We start from the raw sequence: 25,655 nt of genomic DNA on the forward strand, positions 1-25,655 counted from the left end.
TGTGTGAAGACTGAAGGAGAGGAGGACCCGACCACGCTGTGCCCGACAATGTGAGTACACCCACCGCCAACCGCCTACTACCACCCACCATCTACCCACCCACCGCTCTAATATTGTTAGGGTTGATCAGGACTGCAGGTCTCCACTGGGCTGCAGAATACATGCAGAATACATGTACAGTATGTACAGTATGCAGCCTCTCAGAGAAGGAGTGCTGATCTAGGATCAGGTCCCTCCGGTGTATATATAATCTTAGTCGTTACGATCCAAAGGGCAAAACTGTTCCTAGATCAGCACTCCTTATCTTGATACTCACAGCTCTGGCACGGAGGATTTATAGAAATAACAACACCTGTTGAATGACTATGTTGGGTTGTACACTCTTACATAAAAGCATTCCAAAAGGGTTATTCGGCTGTCCCCATAGGAGAACCATTTGTGGTTCGAAGTAGAACTCTTTTGGGTTCCATGTAGAACCCTCTCTGTAAAGGGTTCTAACTGGAACAAAAAGGGTTCTACCTGGAACCAAAAATAGTTATTCAAAGTGTTCTCCTATGGGGACAGCTGAAGAACCCTTTCAGGTTCTAGATAGCACCTTTTTTCTAAGAGAAGAGGGCAATGTTCGTATGTCTCTGTTGAGTGTTGCATGCATGGGTGGCATTCAGAATGATATGCTTCTGTAGATGTACTGTGGTGTTTCATAACAGACTTGATAGACTATAGTGCAATTGCTTTTGTGTTTTTTTCTCTCTTGCTTCTCTTTTGCTCTTGAAATTCCCTCTGAACTGTGTTATTTGCATCAGAGCATTTGTTCTATTACAGTTAGCTTTATGTATTTCATTTTGTAGACTGTCTTTCCCCATTTTGATAAATCTTCAATGTGTAAGAAAGAAACTTGCTGACATGCCTTAAGTATTTAGCCTGCATGGGTTATTTATCACTAGTTTCAGATTAGGCCACCACGGAAACAGATTATAAACCTCTATTAGAAACGTTGTTTCCGTGGTGCTGCATGGGAAATCCTGCACTAAACTACTTTCTTAATGCTAGTTTAGAGATGCAGATTTTGGAGTCTGGATAGGGCATAATGAACCAGCAAGTGTATCAGCAAGGTGATTAGGTTTATCACCACTAATATAATTTTCTGTCAAGCAATCAAATAGAGCAGTAGACTGAGTGGGTCACACACACACACACACACACACACACACACACACACACACACACCTGCATTAGAGCGGATTACAGGAGATTATGAGTAGCAGTGTTTACTGTGGTCAGTCAGGGGAAGAACACCTCTCTGTACTATATTAGCCCCACTATGTTATCTATCTAATCAATAGATAAGAAATTACATCAACTCACAATATAAGTCTGTAGTATTTGTCATGCTGTTCTTGTGTTCAAACCTAATTGTATTGGTCGCGTACACAGTTTAGCGGTGTTATGGCGGTTGCAGCGAAAGGCTTATGTTCCTAGTTCATATCAATAAATGCAGTAAATGTCAAACAAGCACACAATAATCCAAAATAAAAATAAATTATAAAACATTTAGTGCAGTAGATACAGTACCAGTGAAAAGGTTGGACACACCTACTCATTCATGGGTTTTTCTTTATTTTTACTATTTTCTATATTGTAGAATAATAGTGAAGACATCAAAACTATGAAATAACACATATGGAATCATGTAGTAACCAAAAAAGTGTTAAACAAATCAAAATATATTTTATATTTGAGATTCTTCAAAGTAGCCACCCTTTGCCTTGATGACATCTTTGCACACTATTGGCATTCTCTCAACCAGATTCATGAGGTAGTCACCTGGAATACCTTGTGTGCCTTGTTAAAAGTTAATTTATGGAATTGATTTCCTTCTTAATGCGTTTGAGCCAATCAGTTGTGTTGTGACAAGGTAGGGGTGGTATACAGAAGATAGCCCTATTTGGTAAAAGACCAAGTCCATATTATGGCAAGAACAGCTCAAATAATCAAAGAGAAACGACAGTCCATCATTACTTTAAGACATGAAGGTCAGTCAATTCGGAAAATGTGAAGAACTTCTAACGTTTCTTCAAGTGCAGTCGCAAAAGTACCCGGTGGTAGCCGGCTAGTGACCGTGACTAAGGGGCAAAGTAGGGTACTGGGCAGAGGGCAGGATACTGGGTGGAGGCTGTCTAGTGGTGGCTGTTTAGCAGTCTGATGGCCTGCGGACAGAAGCTGTTTAGCAGTCTGATGGCCTGCGGACAGAAGCTGTTTAGCAGTCTGATGGCCTGGGGATAGAAGCTGTTTATCAGTCTCTTGGTCCCAGCTTTGATGCACCTGTATTGTCTCTGCCTTGTAGATGGAGGACCAGTACAAAAAAGTATGAAAATGTATGTACTCACTACTGTAAGTCGCTCTGGATAAGAGTGTCTGCTAAATGACTAAAATTTAAAGAATGTTTAAAAAAATGCTGGTGTGGTCAACAAGCCGTGTCTCGGGTGGTTGGGGTCCTTGATGATCTTCTTGGGCTTCCTGTGACACCGGGTGCTCTCTTTGCTGTCTCCTGTAGTCCACGATCAGATCCTCTGTTTTGTTGACGTTGAGGGAGAGGTTATTTTCCTGGCACCAGTCTGCCAAGGTACTCACCTCCTCCCTGTTGGCTGTCTTGCCGTTGTTGCTAATCAGGCCTACCACTGTTATGACGTCAGCAAACTTGAGTTGGAGACGTGCGTGGCCGCGCAGTCATGGGTGAACAGGGAGTACAGGAGGGGGCTGAGCGCACACCCCTGTGGGGCCCACGTGTTGAGGATCAGCGTGGCGGAGGTGTTGTAGCCTACCTTCACCACCTGGGGTTGGCCCGTCAGGATATCCAGGACCCAATTTCTACACAAAGGGGTTCAGACCCAGGGCCCTGAGCTTAGTGATGAGCTTGGAGGGCATTATGGTGTTGAAGGCTGAGCTGTAGTCGATGAACAGCATTCTTACATAGGTGTTCCTCTTGTCCAGGTGGGATAGGGCAGTGTGCAGTGCAATGGCGATTGCGTCATCTGTGGATCTGTTGGGGCAGTATACAAATTGTAGTGGGTCTAGGTTGTCAGGTAAGATGGAGGTGATATGGTCCTTAACTAGCCTTTCAAAGCACTTTAATGATTACAGAAGTGAGTGCTACAGGGCGATAGTCATTTAGTTCAGTTACCTTCGCTTTCTTGGGTACAGTAACAATGGTGGACATCTTGAAGCAAGTGGGGACAACAGACTGGGATAGTAAGAGATTGAATATGTCCGTAAACACTTCAGCCAGCTGGTCTGTGCATGCTTTGAGGACATGGCTTGGGATGCCGTATGGGCCGGAAGCCTTGCGAGGGTTAAAATGCTTAAATGTCTTACTCGCTTTAGCCACGGAGATTGGAAGCACACAGTCCTCGTGAGTGGCGGGGGCCCACGTCGGCGGCTCAGTGTTGTTTTCCTCAAAACAGGGCGAAGTTTTTAGTTTGTCTGGAAGCTAGGCGTCGGTGTCCGCAACGTGGCTGGCTTTCCCTTTATAATCCGTTATGCTAAATTGTGTGTGTGTGTGTGTGTGTGTGCACGTGCATGTAATCAGGTTCTTACCAGTGATTTGAGTTGGTGGGGATTAAGTGTATGGGACTGTTACTGAAGGTTGGGACAATAAAGTGGGACATTTGTCTGTTCCAGTTGTAAAATGGACGCTACAGAGTTCCGGAGGAGAGGGAAGGAGATGGTAGACCTGATAGCAGATTACCTGGAAAACATAGAGCAGAGGCCGGTGTACCCCGACGTGGAGCCTGGGTACCTGCGGTCCCTCATCCCTGAGGAGGCCCCTGAGGAGCCTGACACCTACGAAGACGTGGTCAAAGACATTGAGAGGGTCATCATGCCTGGGGTAGGTGGCTTAGATTATTATATTATCATAGATGAGGTGACTATTGATTGAAGGGTGATAACAGCTATAAGATGACGGTGACACTTTACTTGAAGGTGGCATACATACTGTAAGGCATTCATAACTTGCTCTAGGTCAGGTACTCTTATTGGAGATCCGCTATCTCCCAGATTTCGTCAGTGAAAAGTTCATAATTAAATATGATAATATTGATGATACCAATGGGCTGTTTACCCAGTGGCATCCGGCTGCATTGAACAATCACGAGAACATACACAACACTCAATGCACACAGTCACCCAACCGCTAACCCTGTGCTGCTCCCAACCTCTTACATTTTCACTGTACAATGGATAAATTAAGATTTCAAGAGATTATTAAATATATTGAGTAAATGTGTTATAAAGGTTGTTATTAATCATACTGCAATACTCATTAAGGTGTTATGACAGGTTTCATAAAGGTGTTGTCAATCTTATGCATACTTCCTTATGAATAGGTGGTGCATATGGAATGAAATATTTTTCTAGGAAAAAGGAGGGGAGGCATCTGTTGACTGTTGTTTAGTAATCATTCAGAAGATGTATAGTAAGGAGCTTCGTTGTTGAAAGTTTTGTCAAAGACAAAGTGTTCCGTTGTACTTTGTTGTTTGTACTGAGCAATCAGTTAATGAAAGCTCACATTAACTGTATATGACACGTATCAGCCAAATGGTTGTAAAATGCTTTCACATGGCAGAGTTCAAAGACTTTAAATGAATGATTAACTTCACAACAATAATCTCACCACCAGTTTCAATCTATCTGCCCCCTACTCCCAACCCAAACCCTTTCCTTAGCTGTAACATGAAAGCCGTTATTCCATTATCAATCTGACCCTCTAAAACATGTTTTTTTCCTCTACCACCTCTGCTTTTAACAGTGTGGAATAAGCCCAGTTAGTCTAATGAATGACTCACCATGGGGAAAGCATGTAAGGGAGACAGACAGGGACACTGGCAGCCTCTTGCTTGGTGCTCCACACACGCACAAGACTGGAATTCGGCCTGGAGCAGTTTATCGGGTTAACTGCCTTGCTCAAGGGCTAGAGCAGTTTAGGGGTTAAGTACCTTGCTCAAGGGCTCAGTGGCACCATGGCAATACATGGTAGAGGAAGGCCCTAAACATTGCCAAAGACTCCAGCCACCCTAGTCATAAACTGTTCTCTCTACTACCGCACGGCAAGCGGTAGCGGAGTGCCAAGTCTAGGTCCAAAAGGCTTCTTAACAGCTTCTACCCCCAAGCCATAAGACTCCTGAACAGCTAATCAAAAGGCTACCCGGACTATTTGCTATTCTCTGTTTATTATCTACAGTGGGGGACAAAAGTATTTAGTCAGCCACCAATTGTGCAAGTTCTCCCACTTAAAAAGATGAGAGAGGCCTGTACTTTTCATCATAGGTACACATCAACTATGACAGACAAATTGAGAAAAAAAAATCCAGAAAATCACATGGTAGGATTTTTAATGAATTTATTTGCAAATTTTGGTGGAAAATAAGTATTTGGTCACCTACAAACAAGCAAGATTTCTGGCTCTCACAGACCTGTAACTTATTCTTTAAGAGGCTCCTCTGTCCTCCACTCGTTACCTGTATTAATGGCACCGGTTTGAATGGCACCGGTTTGAATCAGTATAAAAGACACCTGTCCACAACCTCAAACAGTCACACTCCAAACTCCACTATGGCCAAGACCAAAGAGCTGTCAAAGGACACCAGAAACTAAATTGTAGACCTGCACCAGTCTGGGAAGACTGAATCTGCAATAGGTAAGCAGCTTGGTTTGAAGAAATCAACTGTGGGAGCAATTATTAGGAAATGGAAGACATACAAGACCACTGATAATCTCCCTCGATCTGGGGCTCCACGCAAGATCTCACCCCGTGGGGTCAAAACGATCACAAGAACGGTGAGCAAAAATCCCAGAACCACACGGGGGGACCTAGTGAATGACCTGCAGAGAGCTGGGACCAAAGTAACAAAGCCTACCATCAGTAACACACTACGCCGCCAGGGACTAAAATCCTGCAGTGCCAGACGTGTCCCCCTGCTTACGCCACTACATGTCCAGGCCCGTCTGAAGTTTGCTAGAGTGCATTTGGATGATCCAGAAGAGGATTGGGAGAATGTCATATGGTCAGATGAAACCAAAATATAACCTTTTGGTAAAAACTCAACTCGTCGTGTTTGGAGGACAAAGAATGCTGAGTTGCATCCAAAGAACACCATACCTACTGTGAAGCATGGGGGTGGAAACATCATGCTTTGTGGCTGTTTTTCTGCAAAGGGACCAGGACGACTGATCCGTGTAAAGGAAAGAATGAATGGGGCCATGTATCGTAAGATTTTGAGTGAAAACCTCCTTCCATCAGCAAGGGCATTGAAGATGAAACGTGGCTGGGTCTTTCAGCATGACAATGATCCCAAACACACCGCCCGGGCAACGAAGGAGTGGCTTCGTAAGAAGCATTTCAAGGTCCTGGAGTGGCCTAGCCAGTCTCCAGATCTCAACCCCATAGAAAATCTTTGGAGGGAGTTGAAAGTCCGTGTTGCCCAGCGACAGCCCCAAAACATCACTGCTCTAGAGGAGATCTGCATGGAGGAATGGGCCAAAATACCAGCAACAGTGTGTGAAAACCTTGTGAAGACTTACAGAAAACGTTTGACCTGTGTCATTGCCAACAAAGGGTATATAACAAAGTATTGAGAAACTTTAGTTATTGACCAAATATTTATTTTCCACCATAATTTGCAAATAAATTCATTAAAAATCCTACAATGTGATTTTCTGGAGAAAAAAAATCTCATTTTGTCTGTCATAGTTGACGTGTACAGGCCTCTCTCATCTTTTTAAGTGGGAGAACATGCACAATTGGTGGCTGACTAAATACTTTTTCCCCCACTGTATATCATAGTCACTTTACCTCTACCCACATGTACATATTACCTCAATTACTTTGGCTAACCTGTGCCCCCGCACATTGGCTCTGTACCGGTACCCAGTGGCGTAAAGTACTTAAGTAAAAATATTTGAAAGTACTACTTAAGTAGTATTTTTTGGGGTATCTTTACTTTACTTTACTATTGACATTTTTGACTACTTTTACTTTTACTTCACTACATTCCTAAAGGAAATTATGTACTTTTTACTCCATACATTTCCCTGAAACCCAAAAGTACTCATTACATTTTGAATGCTTAGCAGGACAGGAAAATATTCTAATTCACACACTTATCAAGAGAACATCCCTGGTCATCCCTACTGCCTCTGATCTGGCAGACTCACTAAACACATACTTCGTTTGTAAATGATGTCTGAGTGTTGGAGTGTGCCCCTGGCTATCCGTAAATAAAATAAAAACAAGAAAATGGTGCCGTCTGGTTTGCTTAATATAAGGAATTTGAAATTATTTATACTTTGACTTTAACTTTTGATACTTAAGTATATTTGAGCAATTACATTTACTTTTGATACTTAAGTATATAAAAAAAAATACTTTTAGACTTTTACTCAAGTAGTATTTTACTGGGTGACTTTCACTTTTACTTGAGTCATTTTCTATTAAGGTATCTTTACTTTTATTCAAGTATGACAATTGGGTACTTTTTCCACCGCTGCCGGTACCCCTCAATAGCCTCGCTACTGTTATTTTACTGCTGCTCTTTAATTATTTGTTATTTTTCTATTTTTCTTCTTTATTTAGTTTTACCCACCTATTTTTTACTTAACACTTATTTTTCTTAAAACTGCATTGTTGGTTAAGGGCTTGTAAGTAAGCATTTCACTGTAAGGTCTACACCTGTTGTATTCAGCGCATGTAACGTCTAGGCTACCTGACACGACTCTTCCTCTGTGTTTAGGTGACCCACTGGCACAGCCCGTACTTCTATGACTCTTCCTCTGTGTTTAGGTGACCCACTGGCACAGCCCGTACTTCTATGACTCTTCCTCTGTGTTTAGGTGACCCACTGGCACAGCCCGTACTTCTATGCCTCTTCCTCTGTGTTTAGGTGACCCACTGGCACAGCCCGTACTTCTATGCCTCTTCCTCTGTGTTTAGGTGACCCACTGGCACAGCCCGTACTTCTATGCCTCTTCCTCTGTGTTTAGGTGACCCACTGGCACAGCCCGTACTTCTATGCCTCTTCCTCTGTGTTTAGGTGACCCACTGGCACAGCCCGTACTTCTATGCCTCTTCCTCTGTGTTTAGGTGACCCACTGGCACAGCCCGTACTTCTATGCCTCTTCCTCTGTGTTTAGGTGACCCACTGGCACAGCCCGTACTTCTATGACTCTTCCTCTGTGTTTAGGTGACCCACTGGCACAGCCCGTACTTCTATGACTCTTCCTCTGTGTTTAGGTGACCCACTGGCACAGCCCGTACTTCTATGCCTACTTCCCCACGGCTAACTCCTTCCCGGCCATGCTGGCAGACATGCTGTCTGGAGCAATTGGTTGCATCGGATTCTCCTGGGTATGTATGACCTTGTCATCTGTTTCTGTCACCCTCTCTCTTTCTTTTGGATGTGATTTTTATATTTTATTTTATATATTTTATTTTACCTTTATTTAACTAGGCAAGTCAGTTAAGAACAAATTCTTATTTACAATGACGGCCTACACCGGTCAAACCCGGACGACGCTGGGCCAATTGTGCGCCGCCCTATAGGACTCCCAATCACGGCCGGTTGTGATACAGCCTGGAATCCAACCAGGGGGTCTGTAGTGACACCTCAAGCACTGAGATGCAGTGCCTTAGACCGCTGCGCCACTCGGGAGCAGTATCACAGTATCACAGTGTTTCTATTGAACAGTATCACTATTTTAAGACATTAAAGGGTTAGTTCAACCAAATTACAAAATGACACATCGGCTTCCTTACCCTGTAAGCAAATTATGGACAAGGTATGACAGAAATCCATGCTTTGGTTTAGATTCCATGGCACTGTTTCCAAATATTAACGTTATAGCATTTGTGGCACAAATCCCATTCAATTCATTGGACCGATATTAGCATTTTTCGCGCATCATGTCCAAATGGTGTGGTAACTCCACGGTACTGTAGGCTGCCAGTCCGGCATGTACAGAGCTGCGTGTTGACCCTGTCTCTAACCCCATGTTACTATAGGCTGCCAGCCCGGCGTGTACAGAGCTGGAGACAGTCATGATGGACTGGCTTGGGAAGATGCTCAAGCTGCCAGAGGACTTCATTGCCGGGACACATGGACAGGGAGGAGGTGTCATCCAGGTATGGTAAAACTACCCACCATTTCTTTGGGGTTAGACAATGCATTGGTTTTATTTACACAGTTGTATTGCTGCATTGCCACAGCATACTTTAAAATACATGTAATTACTCAATTAATGAATTTAAATGAAACATTTAATGGGATATTTGTCATAGTCATATTTCAAGTAAGGATAGCCAAGTCAATATAATTCAAATATTTGTACAAAACACATGGCATTCACAATAGGGTCAATACCATATTTACATTACATTTTAGTCATTTAGCAGACGCTCTTATCCAGAGCGACTTACAGTTAGTGAATACATTTTTTTATTTATTTTTTATACTGGCCCCCCATGGGAATCGAACCCACAACCCTGGCGTTGCAAACGCCATGCTCTATCAACTGAGCTACATCCCTGCCGGCCATTCCCTCCCCTACCCTGGACGACGCTGGGCCAATTGTGCGCCGCCCATGAGTCTCCCGGTCGCGGCCGGCTGCGACAGAGCCTGGATTCGAACCAGGATCTCTAGTGACACAGTTAGCACTGCGATGCAGTGCCTTAGACCACTGCGCCACTGAGGAGTACATATTTACCCACAGTCTGTGCCACTTTGCCTTTGAAAACAATGCAGTTGTTAGGAAAATAGAAGAAGCAATTGACTGCTCCCAATTCTGTCGCTGCCAGCAATTTGTCTGTCATATTATTTTTTGTTCTTTTTCGCCTCACAACACCAGATAAACAGCAGGAAATTGCCTTTTAATATTTCAGGCAAAGATGGGCTAGTGTGTGTTTGTTGGGGGTGTGGGTACTTATTTTGTGTGGTGAAGCGTTCATTTATTGTTGTGGATACAGCAGAGCAGCTGAGGTGAATGTCTCAGCCAGGGATGAGATAGGAGAGGTGGTTGAGAGAGAGAGATCATTTCATGGCCCTTTATTGAAGCCATCGAGGAGCATGGCTCATCCTAGGGGTGTTTTGTTTGTGGCTGTGGTTTTAAGTGCCCTTCACTATGGCAACAAATAGGCCTCCTCTCACTTGTTGCCAGCCTAATGAGAGCTGTGACAAGTTGCAGGCATCTCACATGATGTACCATGTTCAGATGAGCATTTGAGTATGAGATGCATTTAGGAGCAGTTTTATTTTGCATTTACATTTTAGTAATTTAGCAGACGCTCTTATCCAGAGCGACACTACAGTTAGTGAGTGCATACATTTTCATACTGGCCCCCCGTGGGAAACGAACCCACAACCCTGGCATTGCAAGCGCCATGCTCTACCAACTGAGCTACAGGGGACTGTAGCTAATGAGTGAGATTTGCGTTTATGATTGCGATTTAAATGATAATACTGTCAAATCAAATTGTATTCGTTACATGCTTCGTAAACAACGTGTGGACTAAAAGTGGAATGCTTACTTACGGGCCCTTCCCAACAATGCAGAGTGAAAGAAAATAGAGAAATAATTGACAAATAAAGCATGTAATAATAAAAGTAATAACAGATACACAATGAGAAACAATAACTTGGCTATATACTGTACACGGGTATGTCAGTAATGCTGTAGGTGGGTGTAGTGGTGGAATCAAGCGCAGGACACCGAAGTATAGTCCAAAAGACTTTAGTGCAATTTCCAACAAGGAAAAATCGAACAAACTTGCCCGAAGGCGAAACTACGCACGAAGGCGACAAAACAAAAGGCGCACTACACAGTGGAGTAAAGCTCAACCGAGCGAATAAGTAATTATACAAGCACAACACACGACAGAAATAAATCAATCACACACAACACTAGACAAACACAACGAGAAACTTATAGGACACTAATTACACTAAACGAGAACAGGTGTCACAACAAACAGACAAAAGCAAACGAACATAGAAACATGCAACGGTGGCAGCTAGTATTCCGGAGACAACGAACGCCGAAGCCTGCCCGAACAAGGAAGAGAGGCAGCCTCGGCCGAAACCGTGACAGGGTACCAGTAGTGAGTGGATGTGCAGGGGTACAAGGTAATTAAAGTAGATATATACATATAACTAGGAATAAAGTGACAGATAGTAAACAGTAGAAGTAGTGTATGTGATGAGTCAAAGAAGTTAGTGCAGAAAGGGTCAATGCAGATAGTCCGGGTAGCTGTTTTGTTAACTATTTAACTAATTATTTAGCAGTCTTATGGCTTGGGGGTAGAAGCTGTTCAGGGTCCTGTTGGTTCCAGACTTGGTGCATCGGTACCGCTTGCCATGTGGTAGCAGAGACAACAGTCATTAACTTGGGTGGCTGGAGTCTTTGACAATTCTTAGGGCCTTCCTCTGACACCAACTGGTATAGAGGTCTTGGATGGCAGAAAGCTCGGCCCCAGTGATGTACTGGGCCGTACGCACTACCCTCTGTAGCATCTTGCGGTCGGATGCCAAGCAGTTGCCATACCAAGCGGTGATGCAGCCAGTCAAGATGCTCTCAATGGTGTAGCTGTATAACTTTTTGAGGATATGAGGACCTATGACAAATCTTTCAACAACATTATTTGGGTATGAGTTAACAGAATGTGGACAGTTACTTTAATCCTTGTATTTGAAGAGATTAATTGTTTGTTCCATTGGCCATGCTCAGGTAGGGTGTGTGTCAATCAAGCTGCGTTCGGGAGTGCCAATTATCCTGTGGTGTTGGGTAATGCAATGTTGCTAAATCCCTTCGGGGAGAGAAATGTGTATCCTGGCTTTTAATGCTTAAGGCATGGTTCTACAATATTATTTAAAAGTGTATAGGCTAATTATGTAATGTCAAATATATTACCTCAAGATGGTCATGATGATTTGTAGCCTACGTTCATGTAAGCTCTATTTATTAAACATGTTGATTTATGATTGCTATCCTATTTAATACCTGTCATTAATCTACTAGACAGGCAGACAGGGTTAAGGTTGGAATACTGTCTGCTGCCATGCAGGCATGATCGAGGCCTGGTTTAGGCTGTTTGAGAGTGCAGCGTTAAGTTTAGGTATATTGTCTGTTTATCCCCACTTTCTGTTCCTCTCTTCATCGACCTGTTTGTTATTTTTGTTGTACATATTTTGTAGGCCTGCATAGTGTACCGTTTTGCCGGCTTTATTTTGTACTCCCTGTAAATGAACTAAACACGCTCATCCTGAGTTTTACACCGTATCCACTTGTCTGCCGCCTCCTTCCTGAAGCCTCCACGGCCAGAGCGCCACTTCACACCGGTGTAAATATCAGGATGGATTGATTTACGTCATCAAACTTGATATCTCCAATAGTTCAGGAGTCATGCTCAATATTTATAATCTGAACATTTGTTTTGCCGCATACAATTTCCTAAATAATAGTTGTACAATGACTTGCTGCCGTCTGTGACATATCAGTTATTTTCAGTCATTAAGGTGTGGACATTATAGTCAACAGGCAGGCTAGCAGATAGGATCAAAGGAGATTCTAACAGCACAACAAGCTGACTCAATAGGCATTGATGATGCTTAGAGTGGCTGTGCATATGAATAGCCTCAGCAAAGAACAAGAGTTCTTTGAAAACCATCAGGTTTGTATGGAGCAGATTTTACATGTAAAGTACGTTTTTTATCAAACATTTTGCACTGAGTAGCTGATCTAACCAGACTTCCCGAGACAGTTTCTCTGGGCCCTCCCTATGACACCAGAGGAGGTACATGTTGCAAGGCCTACTGGTTTGACTGAAGTCATCGAAAGTCACCCCACTTACTTTCTTCTGTCTTTCTGTAGGGTACGGCCAGTGAGGCGACTCTGGTGGCTCTCCTAGCTGCCCGCTCCAGGGCGGTCAGAATGATCCTGGCCAGTGACCCACAGCGTCCAGAGACTGACATCACCTCCAAATTGGTGGCCTACTCCTCCGACCAGGTCAGGCTTCTACTCTTAGTCCTGCTAATCCTACTCCTACCCTGAACAGGTCAGGCCACAAAACCAGATGAGCACATTAGAGCACTTTAACCCAATGAGTCCCACCGTAATGCCGGTGCGTTTTGGACTTCTAATTTATCTATTGGTTAACAATGTTAACCAATAGATAAAGAGGAAATAATTCCCAAAATAATTACAAGAAAAAACAAACATACTGGCGCCAGTAAATGTTTGTTTTTTCTCTTTATAATTTTGGGTATTAGTTCCTCTTTATCTATTGTTTAAGATAATATACTGTATATCACCTCCCCTTTAATTTCTGGTCATTCATTTCACCTGTCACTGCTGTGCACCTGTGCACCCTGAAGAAGGCCTGTGAGCCGCAACACGTTGGTGCTTCAGCAAACAAAGGAAAGGAGGGGTGCTCAACAACAATGACAAAAATCATGAGAAGGGCTTACCAAGAAAAACTTCCAAAAGGACTAATTCAAAGCAGAAAGGAGTTGGAGCACGCAACAAAAAAAGCAGAGATTTATTTATTTTAGCTCACGTTAATCCATTGTACAGAATGCGAACAGGTGACTGACGTTTCAATGTCAAGCTGACATCTTCCTCAGAGTGACCTGGCCATTGCACTATTTATAGCCTAGAGGCCCATTGAGACACAACAATATAAAACAATTATAATGATAATATGTTTCAAGGTAAATGGTCAATTATAGCATAAAATAATACTAATGATAAGATAAATAATGTCTCGTTAATCAATGCGTCATTAATTTTACCACTACAAATGTAATATACTGTACATGCTCAATTTCACATTATTTATCTTATTATTAGTATTATTTTGTGCTATAATTTGCCATTTACCTTGAAACATATTATCATTATTATTTTCCTACCTTGTGTCTCAATGGGCCACTAGGCTATAAATAGTGCAATGGTCAGGTCACTCTGAGGAAGACGTCAGCTTGACGTCGAAACGTCAGTCACCTGTTCGCATCCTGTTCAATGGATTAACGTGAGCTAAAATAAATACATCTCTGCTTTTTTTGTTGCGTGCTTCAACTCCTTTCTGCCTTGAATTAGTCCTTTTGGACGTTTTTCTTGGTAAGCCCTTCTCATGATATGGGTCTGTTTGTCAGGCAGCACCGTCATGCTAGCTCTGCTCTGTTGACCTGAGCAGGATGAGATTAGGTTATGGATCTGCCCAGAGGACAACACTGCCCTTTATGGGGAAGAGGGTAACAGCCCTTTTCTCTAGAAGTGACGTTACACAGTACAACTGGTCCTTTAACGTCTTACTTGATGGACGGACTACATACATTATTTCATCTTTGGGTGAATGTACAGTACTATATGCTGAGATAGAATGATAATTTAGAATGGTGTAAAATAACCTGATCTGGCTTAGGTCTGGTGGCCGTGATGATGTTGGCTATCTTTAAGTCACCAAAATCATTATCTCTCTTTGGGCTGTGATCAAATCAAATCAAATTGTATTTGTCACATGCGCTGAATACAACAGGTGTAGACCTTACCATGAAATGCTTACTTACAAGCCCTTAAACAACAATGCAGTTCAAGAAATAGAGTTAAGAAAATATTTGCTAAATAAAATAAAGTAAAAAATAAAATAACAATAACGAGGCTATTTACAGGGGGTATCGGTACCGAGTCAACGTGCAGGGGTACAGATTAGTCGAGGTAATTTGTATATGTAGGTAGGGGTAAAGTGACTATGCATAGATAATAAACAGCGAGTAGCAGCAGTGTAAAAACAAAGGGGGGGGGGGGGTTGTCAATGGAAATAGTCTGGGTGGCCATTTGATTAATTGTTCAGCAGTCTTATGGCTTGGGGGTAGAAGCTTTTAAGGAGCCTTTTGTACCTAGACTAGGCGCTCCGGTACTGCTTGCTGTGCGGTAGCAGAGAGAACAGTCTATGACTTGGGTGACTTGAGAGAAAATGTTGGGCCTTACTCTGACACCGCCTAGTATATAGGTCCTCGATGGCAGGAAGCTTGGCCCCAGTGATGAACTGGGCTGTACGCACTACCCTCTGTAGCGCCTTACGGTCAGATGCCAAGCAGTTGCCATACCAGGTGGTGATGCAACCGGTCAGGATGCTCTCGATGGTGCAGCTGTAGAACTTTTTGAGGATCTGGGGACCCATGCCAAATCTTTTCATTCTCCTGAGGGGAAAAATGTGTTGTCGTGCCCTCACTTTTTTGGTATGTTTGAACCATGATAGTTTGTTGGTGATGTGGACACCAAGGAACTTGAAACTCTCGACCCGCTCCACTACAGCCCCATTGATGTGAATGGTGGCATGTTCGGCCCTCCTTTTCCTGTAGTCCACGATCATCTCCTTTGTCTTGCTCACGTTGAGGGAGAGGTTGTTGTCCTGGCATGATGTTGTTGGCTATCTTGGGAGCTCTACTCTCTTGAAGTGACCTACATGTATATAATCTACTCTCTTTGGGTTGGGACATAGTTGGCTATCTTGAAGTCACCTGTGTTAACTCTACTCTACTCTCTTTGAACAGGCTCATTGCTCGGTGGAACGAGCAGGAATGATTGCCGGAGTGAGGATGAAGAAGATTCCAACGGAGCAGTCAGACAAGTATGCTGTCCAGGGAGAGACCCTCCGGAGAATGATACAGGAAGACAAGGCTGCAGGACTCATCCCCTTCTACGTAAGAACAGAACACACTCATCCCCTTCTATGTAAGAACAGAAAACTCATTCCCTTCTATGGAAGAACTTTACACTCATCCCCTTCTATGGAAGAACAGAACACTCATTCCCTTCTATGGAAGAACAGAACTCATTCCCTTCTATGGAAGAACAGAACACTAATTCCCTTCTATGGAAGAACAGAACACTCATCCCCTTCTATGGAAGAACAGAACACTCATCCATTTACATGGACAAGCTTCGAGGCAGCAGATTGGCAGTTAGAATAGACACATTCATTCTCCCCTCATTATAAAGAATATGCCACAGTCAATAGTCAATCAGAAATAACCAATAGTCCAATACAGTCCACAAACACACGCTTATGAATATAATGTAAAGTACTGTATGTTTCCAGAAAGAACGTAGAGTGGCAACAATTGAACGGTGAATTACATCTTTCCCCCATCTTCCTCTCCCTGTCCAATGCTGTTTGTGTGTACCAAATAAAATAAAATAAAATTGTCACATAATTACTTACAAGCCCTTAACCAACAATGCAGTTTTAAGAAAGAATACCACAAAAAAAATCACAAAAAAATACAATATAAAATAATACCATGCCCTGAGGCCTCAAAAGCAGCTAATGTTATTTGTAACAAACCAAATGAAACTGGATCTTGTTAACCCATTATAAAAGCCAGGAGATCAGTATCTGTAAATGATTACTATACTGTCCTAGTCTGTCTCCCAACATACAAAGATATCCTAATCACAGTGTTTATCTGAATGGACAAATCTCTTTCTACGGCTGTCTTTAGAGGAGGAAATTACCGGCATGAGAACTAAATGAGTATTATGGTGTTATATTTTCAGTTATCCAAGAGCCCTTTGTTAGACCATGATAATACACCTCACTCATTGTTATCATAATGATGATACTTTATGAGTTGTTGATTTTTGTTCTTTCATTTAGTTCTGTGCTACTCTTGGGACCACTCCCTCATGTGCATTTGATCACATCACTGAACTTGGGCCCATATGTAAGTACGATTCTCAAATCATTATTAACATATTCCTAAAGGCTGTCTATTAGCACTGACACATGGTTGTAGACTGCTAACGCCATAGGAATCTACTGCACAGCCATGTCTCAGGACCAGCTCTATATGTTTCTATACTACTGTTTCTATGTATTTGTATTTTTGTCTCAGGTAATGCAGAGAAAGTCTGGATGCACATTGATGCTGCATATGCTGGGAGTTCCTTTATCTGTCCTGAATTCAGACCCCTGTTGAACGGCATTGAGGTTAGTAAACCACACACACACACAGTCTTGTACAACTAACCACACACACACACAGACACACGTTTGTCTTTGCTTAACTTCCAGTTAAATTGCAGGTGAACATACTTGTTTACACAAGTAGCTAAGTGCAATATATTTATTTCATCATAGGATTTACACCCATTATGATTTGTGTTTGATAATAACTTAATTTCACTGTCAAGAGGGAAGTGTGCTAGAATGAGTAATATGCCAAAAAATCAGTAGGAAATTAGAAAAGCATCAGTTGGCCTTTTGAATAGCATGCGTCTCTCCAACCGAGCGGAGCCGAGTGGAGCGCCACACTGAGAGCACAGATAAGGCTAAAGTAATTTCCTCAGGCATCATCAGACCTTTAGATAAAACCCTGCTGCTCTCCTCGTCAAAGAAATATCACTGTTTATTAGCGACACAAGTTCAAATAATGTTGGAGAGAGGGGGTGGGGGTGGGGGGCAGGGATGTAGTAGAGGAGCCGGTCACACACACACACACACACACACACACACACACACACACACACACACACACACACACACATGCCTGAATGACAGGCAGTCAGGCACACCGGCTCCCTCTGCAGCTGAGGCTGGTTGCTAGGATATCAGTGATAGGCAGGCTCCTGCATCTGTCAGCATGGTAACAACTGGGCACGAGCCCCTCTGATTGATATTGTCTCCTATTGCTGCCTGCTTTTATTGGATCTGTGAAGGCAGATGGGAAGGATATTAGAAAAGCAGTGATAGAGAGCAAATAGATGAGACTGGAGATCTCTCTCTTTGAGGAACCAAGATGGTGACAATAGAGTTATTGTGCAGGATGCTCTATTTAGCATTTCAAATTAAGGTTGCCTAGGTGTTAGATATGCTGCATACGCCATATATTTGGAGCCATTCTATTGAAATATTGTTATCTGTTGTGGTAGTAGGCCAGCTGCAGTCAACGCAAACCTAGTGATGGCAGGAAGGGGCTTTGACAAGTCAAATATATTCTAAGACCACTGTTTTCCTACAATTAAATGAAGGGAAAAATGGTTTGTGTATTAACAGGGTGACCTGTACATTTGGGTCAATATCAGCTGATTGAAAGGCTTGAACTCTTTTATCTCTTTCAGTTTGCAGACTCTTTCAATTTCAACCCACACAAATGGCTGTTAGTCAACTTTGACTGCTCTACAATGTGGTAAGTTATCAAGTGATTGACAGTCGGCCTTTGTATAAACATTGTTTTATTATTGAACAAGTTGTTTTATCTGACCAGGGGGACAGTCTGTAAGAATCCCTGCTGGTCATTTAAATAAAAACGTAAAACTACCTTAAGTAAAATCTAAATTTTTATCATATATATTTTTTTACATTGTTTTTGTATGACCCTTTAGTTTATTTTCTGTTCTATGGGGGAGAGGGGAGCGACTTCACCATGGTTTTTAATTTAGCAAAAAAGTACAAACATTTTAAAAATCTAAACTGCCTTATGAGCTCAGCACAACACTGTGCAACTGTATACATGTCTATAACCTAAAAGCTAAGGTTGTACTATTCTCCCCATCCTTAGTTACACTGTTGCTTAATGTGGCTATTGACTACACCACTCTACAATAGGCCGTCATAACAAAGTCACTTCCAGAGGCGCTATCTGTACACCTAAAGCATTCCTTAAACAGAGTGGGTGGGAATAGACATCCCATCTGCCCTCTCGCTCATCACCCCACAAACAACTCCAACATTTATTGTTGATAGAACGCTCAATGCCCTCTTCCATCCCCGGTGGGTTGCCATGACAAAGTCAGTTAACAAAGGAAATGACTTATGTAAAGAGAGACTTATGTAGTCTGCTCAGAAATAGCTGTCTGCTTCTTTTTTATGACGCTATAGTGTATTTTAGTAACTGGAACAAAGTTACAATTACTTGTAGCTGTCACGCCCTGGCTCTGGGGACTCTTATATGTTGAGCCAGGGTGTGTAGGTTTCTATGTTATAGTTTTCTATGTTGTGTTCTAGATCGTTTAGTTTCTATGTTGGCCAGGGTGGTTCCCAATCAGAGACAGCTGTAGCTTGTTGTCTCTGATTGGGGACCATACTTAGGCAGCCTGTTGGCACATGTTTATTGTGGGATCTTGTTCCGAAAGGTTTGTGTTGTAACCTAGGACTTCACGTATCGTTTGGTTTATTGTTTTGGTTCGTGTGTGTACAAAATAAAGAATGTACGCTTATCACGCTGCGCCTTGGTCCGCTTCATCAGTCAGCGATCGTGACAGAAGCATCTCAGTTTATGAATGGTAGTATGGTATTCAAAAAGAAAGGAGGACCAAGCCACTCTTCATCAAATTAATTCAAATGCCTTTATTTGTATGTCATGTTCAATGGAAACAACGTTTAAAAGCTCTGACGAGTTTCGGCTGCATGGCCTTTTTTTTCTGGTAGTATGGTATTATTGGTTTATAACAATTTGTAACAATACGTCAGGTGAATGTGTTACTGAGAAACCCTGGTATCACTTATGATCTTACTTCCTTATTTCATGCTCAACTGATTGTGAAAACAGAATTCTTTCAACTCATTCTCAGAGACTAAATCTAGAGCACAAGTTGTGCCAAGTCATTGTTTACAAAAACATTATTTCTGCTGCCTGCTGCAATGTCATCCCTGTAGGGTGTCCCCTTAGACCATTGTCACTTTATAATACAATACAACTTTATTGTTCAATATGAAGTTAACAAAAAGAGAATATACTTCAATAAAATAGAGATTATTCTTTTGTAAGACTTAATGTAACACTGAACAACTACTGTATGTGGGGGAGCCCGTTTTCTGTGCTTTTCTTTAAAAAGCCTTGCCCTTTAGCCTACCCTTCTGTATTCTGTGGGAGCTCTCCGAGGGTAACAGTGTTTAAGTGTTTCAATGTCTGTCCATAGGGTGAGGAAAAGATCTGATCTCATTGGGGCCTTCAAGATGGATCCTCTATACCTGAAACATGATCATCAAGAGTCAGGTAGATATGTTTACATTGACAATAGTCTATATTGACATAACTTTTTTGTGTTATTCCCAATCTATTAGGTTTAAATGTGGTAAATCTAGCAATAGTCTCATCAGTCTATGTACAGTATAGTGGTTTAATTTGATGAAGTGCAGATGATTCCTGGAGTCCCTGTAATGTTATGTGATGTGAATGGTGTTAATGTGAGAGCCCAGTACGTCACATTAAGGATCTGAGGGTCTGTCGGGTTACTCACCTCACAATCCTGCTGGCTTTAAGCTTGATAATAAACCCAAGGTGGATAAACTAATACTCACCACCAAAGCCCCATGTTTTATGTGGTTAGGAAGTTTGTGCGTGTGTGTGTGTACGCGTGGAAACGTGTGTGCGTACGCTTGTGTGTGTATGCAAACATGGGTGTGTGCGTGTGTGCATGTGTTCATGTAGTTGTACCGTTTGTGTGTACTTGTGTTAGAGAGCTAATACAATAAGGCGTCCAAACGCTCACCTAATAACACGCCTTACACAATATGTGTCACTCTAAAACAATCCAATTCAATTACCGATGTCCCTCACGTCCTCCCAACAAAACATTTGCACTGTAATAGTCCAGTAATGGTCCTGTTGCATCGCTGCCTGCCAGTGTTAGCCAGCGACTGAGTGTCACTCATCTTAGATGCAAATGTAGTCTGTGTTCCGATTGGAACCCTATTCCTTGAATAGTGCACTACTTTGACCAGGGCCCATAGGACTCGGGTCAAAAGTAGTGCACTATGTAGGGAATAGGATGCCATTTGGAATGCAACTGTACACAACACAAGTGTCTGCCTCTGCCAGGCTGCAGCTGTGCCTGAAGCCTCCTTAATTGGACTGACAGAAAGACAAAAGACTCGCCGACCTCTCCTCACAGAGGGAAGCTGCTCAATCTGAACAGCTCCAGCTCAATGAAATTACAGGTTATTACCACTGCAACAGGGCTTTTCTACTTTTTGTGGAGGCAATGAGAGAGAGAGAGAGAGAGAGAGAGAGAGAGAGAGAGAGAGAGAGAGAGAGAGAGAGAGAGAGAGAGAGAGAGAGAGAGAGAGAGAGAGAGAGAGAGAGAGAGAGAGAGAGAGAGAGAGAGAGAGAGAGAGAGAGAGAGAGAGAGAGAGAGAGAGAGAGAGAGAGAGAGAGAGAGAGAGAGAGAGAGAGAGAGAGAGAGAGAGAGAGAGAGAGAGAGAGAGGTGTAATGATTTGGTATAAAGGTCAGCGATGGTAACAACATTCCATAAAATGCTAATATTTATGGTATAGACACACAATACAAGTGATGGACTACATTGAATTAAAATGTTGGCTGTGAATTGCTAATAGTATAATTACTCATCTGTTTATTTACAGGGCTGGTCACAGATTACAGGGTAAGCTGAATGGTTATCTATTATCATTATATTCTGTCTATGTGTAAGAGTGGCACTGGATGTCATATCAGATGAATTCACTCTGTTTGCTCCACTAACCCTAACCCACTCATCCCCCTCTGCCTCACCCTATCTCCCCCACTACCTCACCCTTTGCCTCACAGCACTGGCAGATTCCACTGGGCCGAAGGTTCCGCTCTCTCAAGATGTGGTTTGTGTTCCGGATGTATGGGCTCAAAGGCCTTCAGGACTACATCCGTAAGGTAACAGCAAAGCACAGAAACAGCTTTGGTTCCCTTCCCTTCCTCTGTCTCTGTCTGTCAATCAAATCAGCCTGGTCTGTGTCTGTCTAGCTCTACCAGTAGATGAAGCACAAGCAGCAGCAACACATAAGGCCTCCAGCCATACACTGAGCCATACTGCATTAATCTACTGTCTATATTAGATAGAAAAACTCCAGTAAAGCAGAGACATGTTTGTAATCAATTATATGTAGGCTACAGTTGTCTTTTTACAAAACAGTGCTATTCAACAAGTTGACCATTGATTACTGTAGCTCAGATGACAAAAAAACGGAAATGTCTCTGTATGGGGATTTTCCTATCATCTTGGTACAACAGCATACAGTTTCTGAATAGACATACGAATAGTAAGTTAATTATAGTGGACACACACGGACCATTAAACCTCATAGTGGTGGTGACCTACTGGCTGGGAATGAGGAAGTGGAGTGGTCAGCTAATAATCATAGTTAGGACCAGAGTTTTGGCCTCATTAATGAGTGAGTTGGCATTGGAGTTATTACTAATAGTCCTGTCCTGGCTGTTCTCACTCAGCCTTTGGTTACAAATACTGTACATCATCATGTACTACTGTGTAATTGTGATTAGATGCAATGATACACGTTTCGATTCATAGTTTCAGCATTTGCTGAAAAAAAAAAGGTTTATTACAACAGCACCAACAGCCAGCTAGCTACCTGCTGTAAGGACAACAACCTCCAGGAAAAATGATTCAGTCAAATTAAGTTACTGGGGTGCCACCTAGTGTCCATATCAAGAAGTTCACCTTAACTCATTTCCATCAGCAGCACCTCAGACTTGAGCGGAAGGCTGTCTGAGTATGAATGAATGAATGACTGTCTCTCTGCTTTCACAGCATGTGGAGTTGGCCAAAGAGTTTGAGAGCCTGGTTCGCGCTGACCATCGCTTTGAGATCAGCGCAGACGTCGTCTTGGGGCTGGTCTGCTTTAGACTAAAGGTAAGACAATTCAGCCAACTTTGAATGTTAGTTCAACACATGATCATCGAATGTTCAACAGACCGTCGTAAACTATCGTTGGACTTGGGAAGACTAAAACTATTTATCTTTAGGTCTATGGTATATCTTTTTAGTTGACGTTTTTGCACCTATGCTTATTATGCATTGTTCACACTGCCGGCATCCATTTCTTTTAGTAAAAAAAAAAAAGTATTCGACTATTGTACATCCCAAATGGCACACTATTCCCTATATAGTGCACTACTTTTGACCAGAACCCTAAAGGCTATATAGGTAACAGGGTGGTATTTGGGACAAAATCTATCAGACCTTTCCTCCTAAAAGGGCTCCAACGAGGTGAACGAGACCTTGCTGAAGAGGATCAACAACAGCAGGAAGATCCACCTGGTGCCGTGCCAGCTGTCTGGCCAGTTTGTGCTGCGTTTCGCCATCTGCGCCCGCACCACCGAGTCACGCCACGTCCGCGAGGCCTGGCGACTCATCACACAGCTGGCCAAAGAGGTGATGCAGGAGCTGCCTCATTGACCATCCACACTGACTAGACAGGCTGGGTTGGACCAGGAGCTGTATGTATCAAGCAGTATTTCAGAGTAACAGTTCAGGTCTAGGATCAGGTCCCCCCCTGTCCATTCATTATAATCTAAAAGGCAAAATTGATCCTAGAAACTGATCTTAGATCAGCACTCCTACTCTGAGGCGCTTGATGAATATGGGCCCTAACCCGACCTGTCCATGGCCGGTATTCAAAAAGCGTCTCAGAGTAGGAGTGTACATGTTATCTTATTCCTTATGAAGTAAAAGGCTAAAATTATCCTAGTTCAGCACTCCTACTCTGAGATGCTGTATGAATACAGGCCTGGATCTCACTCAGTGGAGGCTGCTGAGGGGAGGACGGCTTATAATAATGGCTGAAATGTGTTTGATGTATTTGATACCATTCCACCGATTCCGCTCCAGTCATTACCACGAGCCCATCCTCCTCAATTAAGGTGCCACCAACCTCCTGTGATCTCACTGTGTTTACATCATCAGCATACTGTAACTGCAGCCCTTTCTATCTGCTGTCTCGTCCCATGTGTGTTTTGTGTGGCTGTATGTGAATCAGTGAATTTGTGTGGATGAGTGTGAATAAATTAAAGGTGCGTATGTGGGTAAAGCAAATCATATCCAGATGTTAAGGTTTTGTTTGATAGGTTACTGTAGTGTAGGGTTTACTGACAATACACAAGCATGTGTTCTATGTAAAACCAGACTGACTCTGTTCTGCTGTGGAGCCCAAGAGTTCTGCTCTGACTCCACACCTGTGTGCTAAATGAGAGAGGACAGGCCAGGCTAGAGACGGGCAGCATCCCCCTCAGGGCTCTGTGTATGCCCCGCCTGCTCCTCCAACCCCTCTCCCCCTCACCCACCCTGCCCTGTCCCCTCTCAACCTTAATACTACTGTTCATCCGAATCACTTTAGAGAAGGCCAGCGTGCTAAAAATACAGGCAAGGACTTAGTATGAGTGGGCCTTTATCCTGCCTGAGGTTTATCCAGGCTCTGATCACTCAGCTGTGTTTACCTGCTCTAGTGGAGTGATTAGTAGAGGTATTCAATTCAGTCCAACATTATTTATCCCCTTAACAGCAATTAAGAAAGGCACATATTGATTAAAACATTGGGGTAGTCTAGGTCCCTAAAACAAGATCGCACATTATACATGTTCACAATTCAAAAATGTTTACAATAGGGCTGAATTTAAGAGTCAGAAAACATTGTATGGTTTGGCACCATTATACAGTATGTAGAGATATAAAAAGTTAGTGTCCTACTTGCTGTTTGTCTGAAGTATTGCCTTCCAAGGTTTGAGCTGTTAACTGTTTTCATGAAGCCAAAAAAATAAGTACAAAAATGAACAGCAGGTTGAGAAAATGCCAAAGAGAGAAACAGGTGTCTTATACCAGAGAAACAGGTAGCTTATACCAGAGAAACAGGTATTGTATACCAGAGAAACAGGTATCTTATACCAGAGAAACAGGTATCGTACACCAGAGAAACCGGTATCTTATACCAGAGAAACAGGTAGCTTATACCAGAGTTGGGGCCATTCCCATTTCAATTCAGTCAATTCTGAAAGTAAACTAAAATTCAAATTCCATAATGTTCTCATAGAGAAGCATTGAGAAATAAACGTTTTGTTCCATAATGGACTGAATTGAAAAGGAATTGACCCCAACCCTGGTTCATACCCAGCTTTGTCCTGAACATCATAATAACCCATGAGACACATGATGAGACAAATAAGAGCTCTTATAGGAGCAACCATTAAACCACTTACAGTAGGCCTTTGCACTGAAGTACATGAATAAAATATTCAGACAAGACAACAGCTAATGTCTCAGTTGATTTGAAGAGACACAAATACAATATGTCCCTAGCTTTAATTAAGTTACTGGGCATAGCCTAAGAGGAATTGACTTGAGAGGAGTCTCACCTTAAGAAGGTAATATGAATGTGTTTCAAATGTGATGTTATTGTTGGGTGGTTGGATAAACAAACCAGTTTAATTTGATTAGACCTTTAAGCTGTGAATCCCAGCATGTAATAGAGTCCCTCGAAATAAATTAACTAAGTAATCTTAAGAGATAAAATATCCCTGTCCCTGGTTTGATTCGCAAGTCAAGTGTGCCTTTTGAATGAAGGATGGAGGTGTTTGTGTGTGTGTGTGTGTAGAATATGTGTAGGGGTCTCTATTTGTCTCTTTTATATCTGTGTTTACTTGATATAACCAGCACTTGGCTGACTTCTTCAGTCTCAGTAAACTTGATCAGCTTGTACATGGCAATAAGGTGGTAGTGCAATCCTATGTTTTTTGAAGGAGGAAAAACTTAAGTGTAGCTGTAGTCTTTTATATGCTTTGAGTGGCTTTGTGGCTTCCTACTACCTATCTGCCTCGTGACA

General features: G+C 42.5%; 1 protein-coding gene across 1 annotated transcript; it reads left to right on the top strand.

Annotated features, from left to right (window-relative positions):
- On the top strand, positions 1–25,655 carry LOC311120226 (aromatic-L-amino-acid decarboxylase-like). The gene is made up of 14 exons (XM_084157827.1): positions 1–50; positions 3,679–3,886; positions 8,288–8,401; positions 9,056–9,175; positions 12,916–13,050; positions 15,600–15,749; positions 16,706–16,772; positions 16,944–17,038; positions 18,169–18,236; positions 19,969–20,045; positions 21,414–21,433; positions 21,598–21,696; positions 22,592–22,693; positions 23,039–25,655. Exons 2-14 carry the CDS (start codon positions 3,686–3,688, stop codon positions 23,237–23,239), a joined length of 1,449 nt encoding a protein of 482 aa, XP_084013953.1. The 5' UTR covers positions 1–50; positions 3,679–3,685; the 3' UTR covers positions 23,240–25,655.

The sequence above is a fragment of the Coregonus lavaretus genome (assembly GCF_964263955.1).
Source record: "Coregonus lavaretus genome assembly, chromosome: 3".
NCBI classification, from domain to species: domain Eukaryota; kingdom Metazoa; phylum Chordata; class Actinopteri; order Salmoniformes; family Salmonidae; genus Coregonus; species Coregonus lavaretus.

What these genes read in the sequence shown, in the direction of transcription:
- LOC311120226 (XM_084157827.1), top strand. Translation starts at nt 3,686, where the DNA reads ATGGACGCTACAGAGTTCCGGAGGAGAGGGAAGGAGATGGTAGACCTG. An exon ending in AGGGAGGAGGTGTCATCCAG is followed by an intron (nt 9,176 to 12,915) that starts GTATGGTAAAAC and finishes GTCTTTCTGTAG; the next exon opens with GGTACGGCCAGTGAGGCGAC. An exon ending in ACATGATCATCAAGAGTCAG is followed by an intron (nt 20,046 to 21,413) that starts GTAGATATGTTT and finishes GTTTATTTACAG; the next exon opens with GGCTGGTCACAGATTACAGG.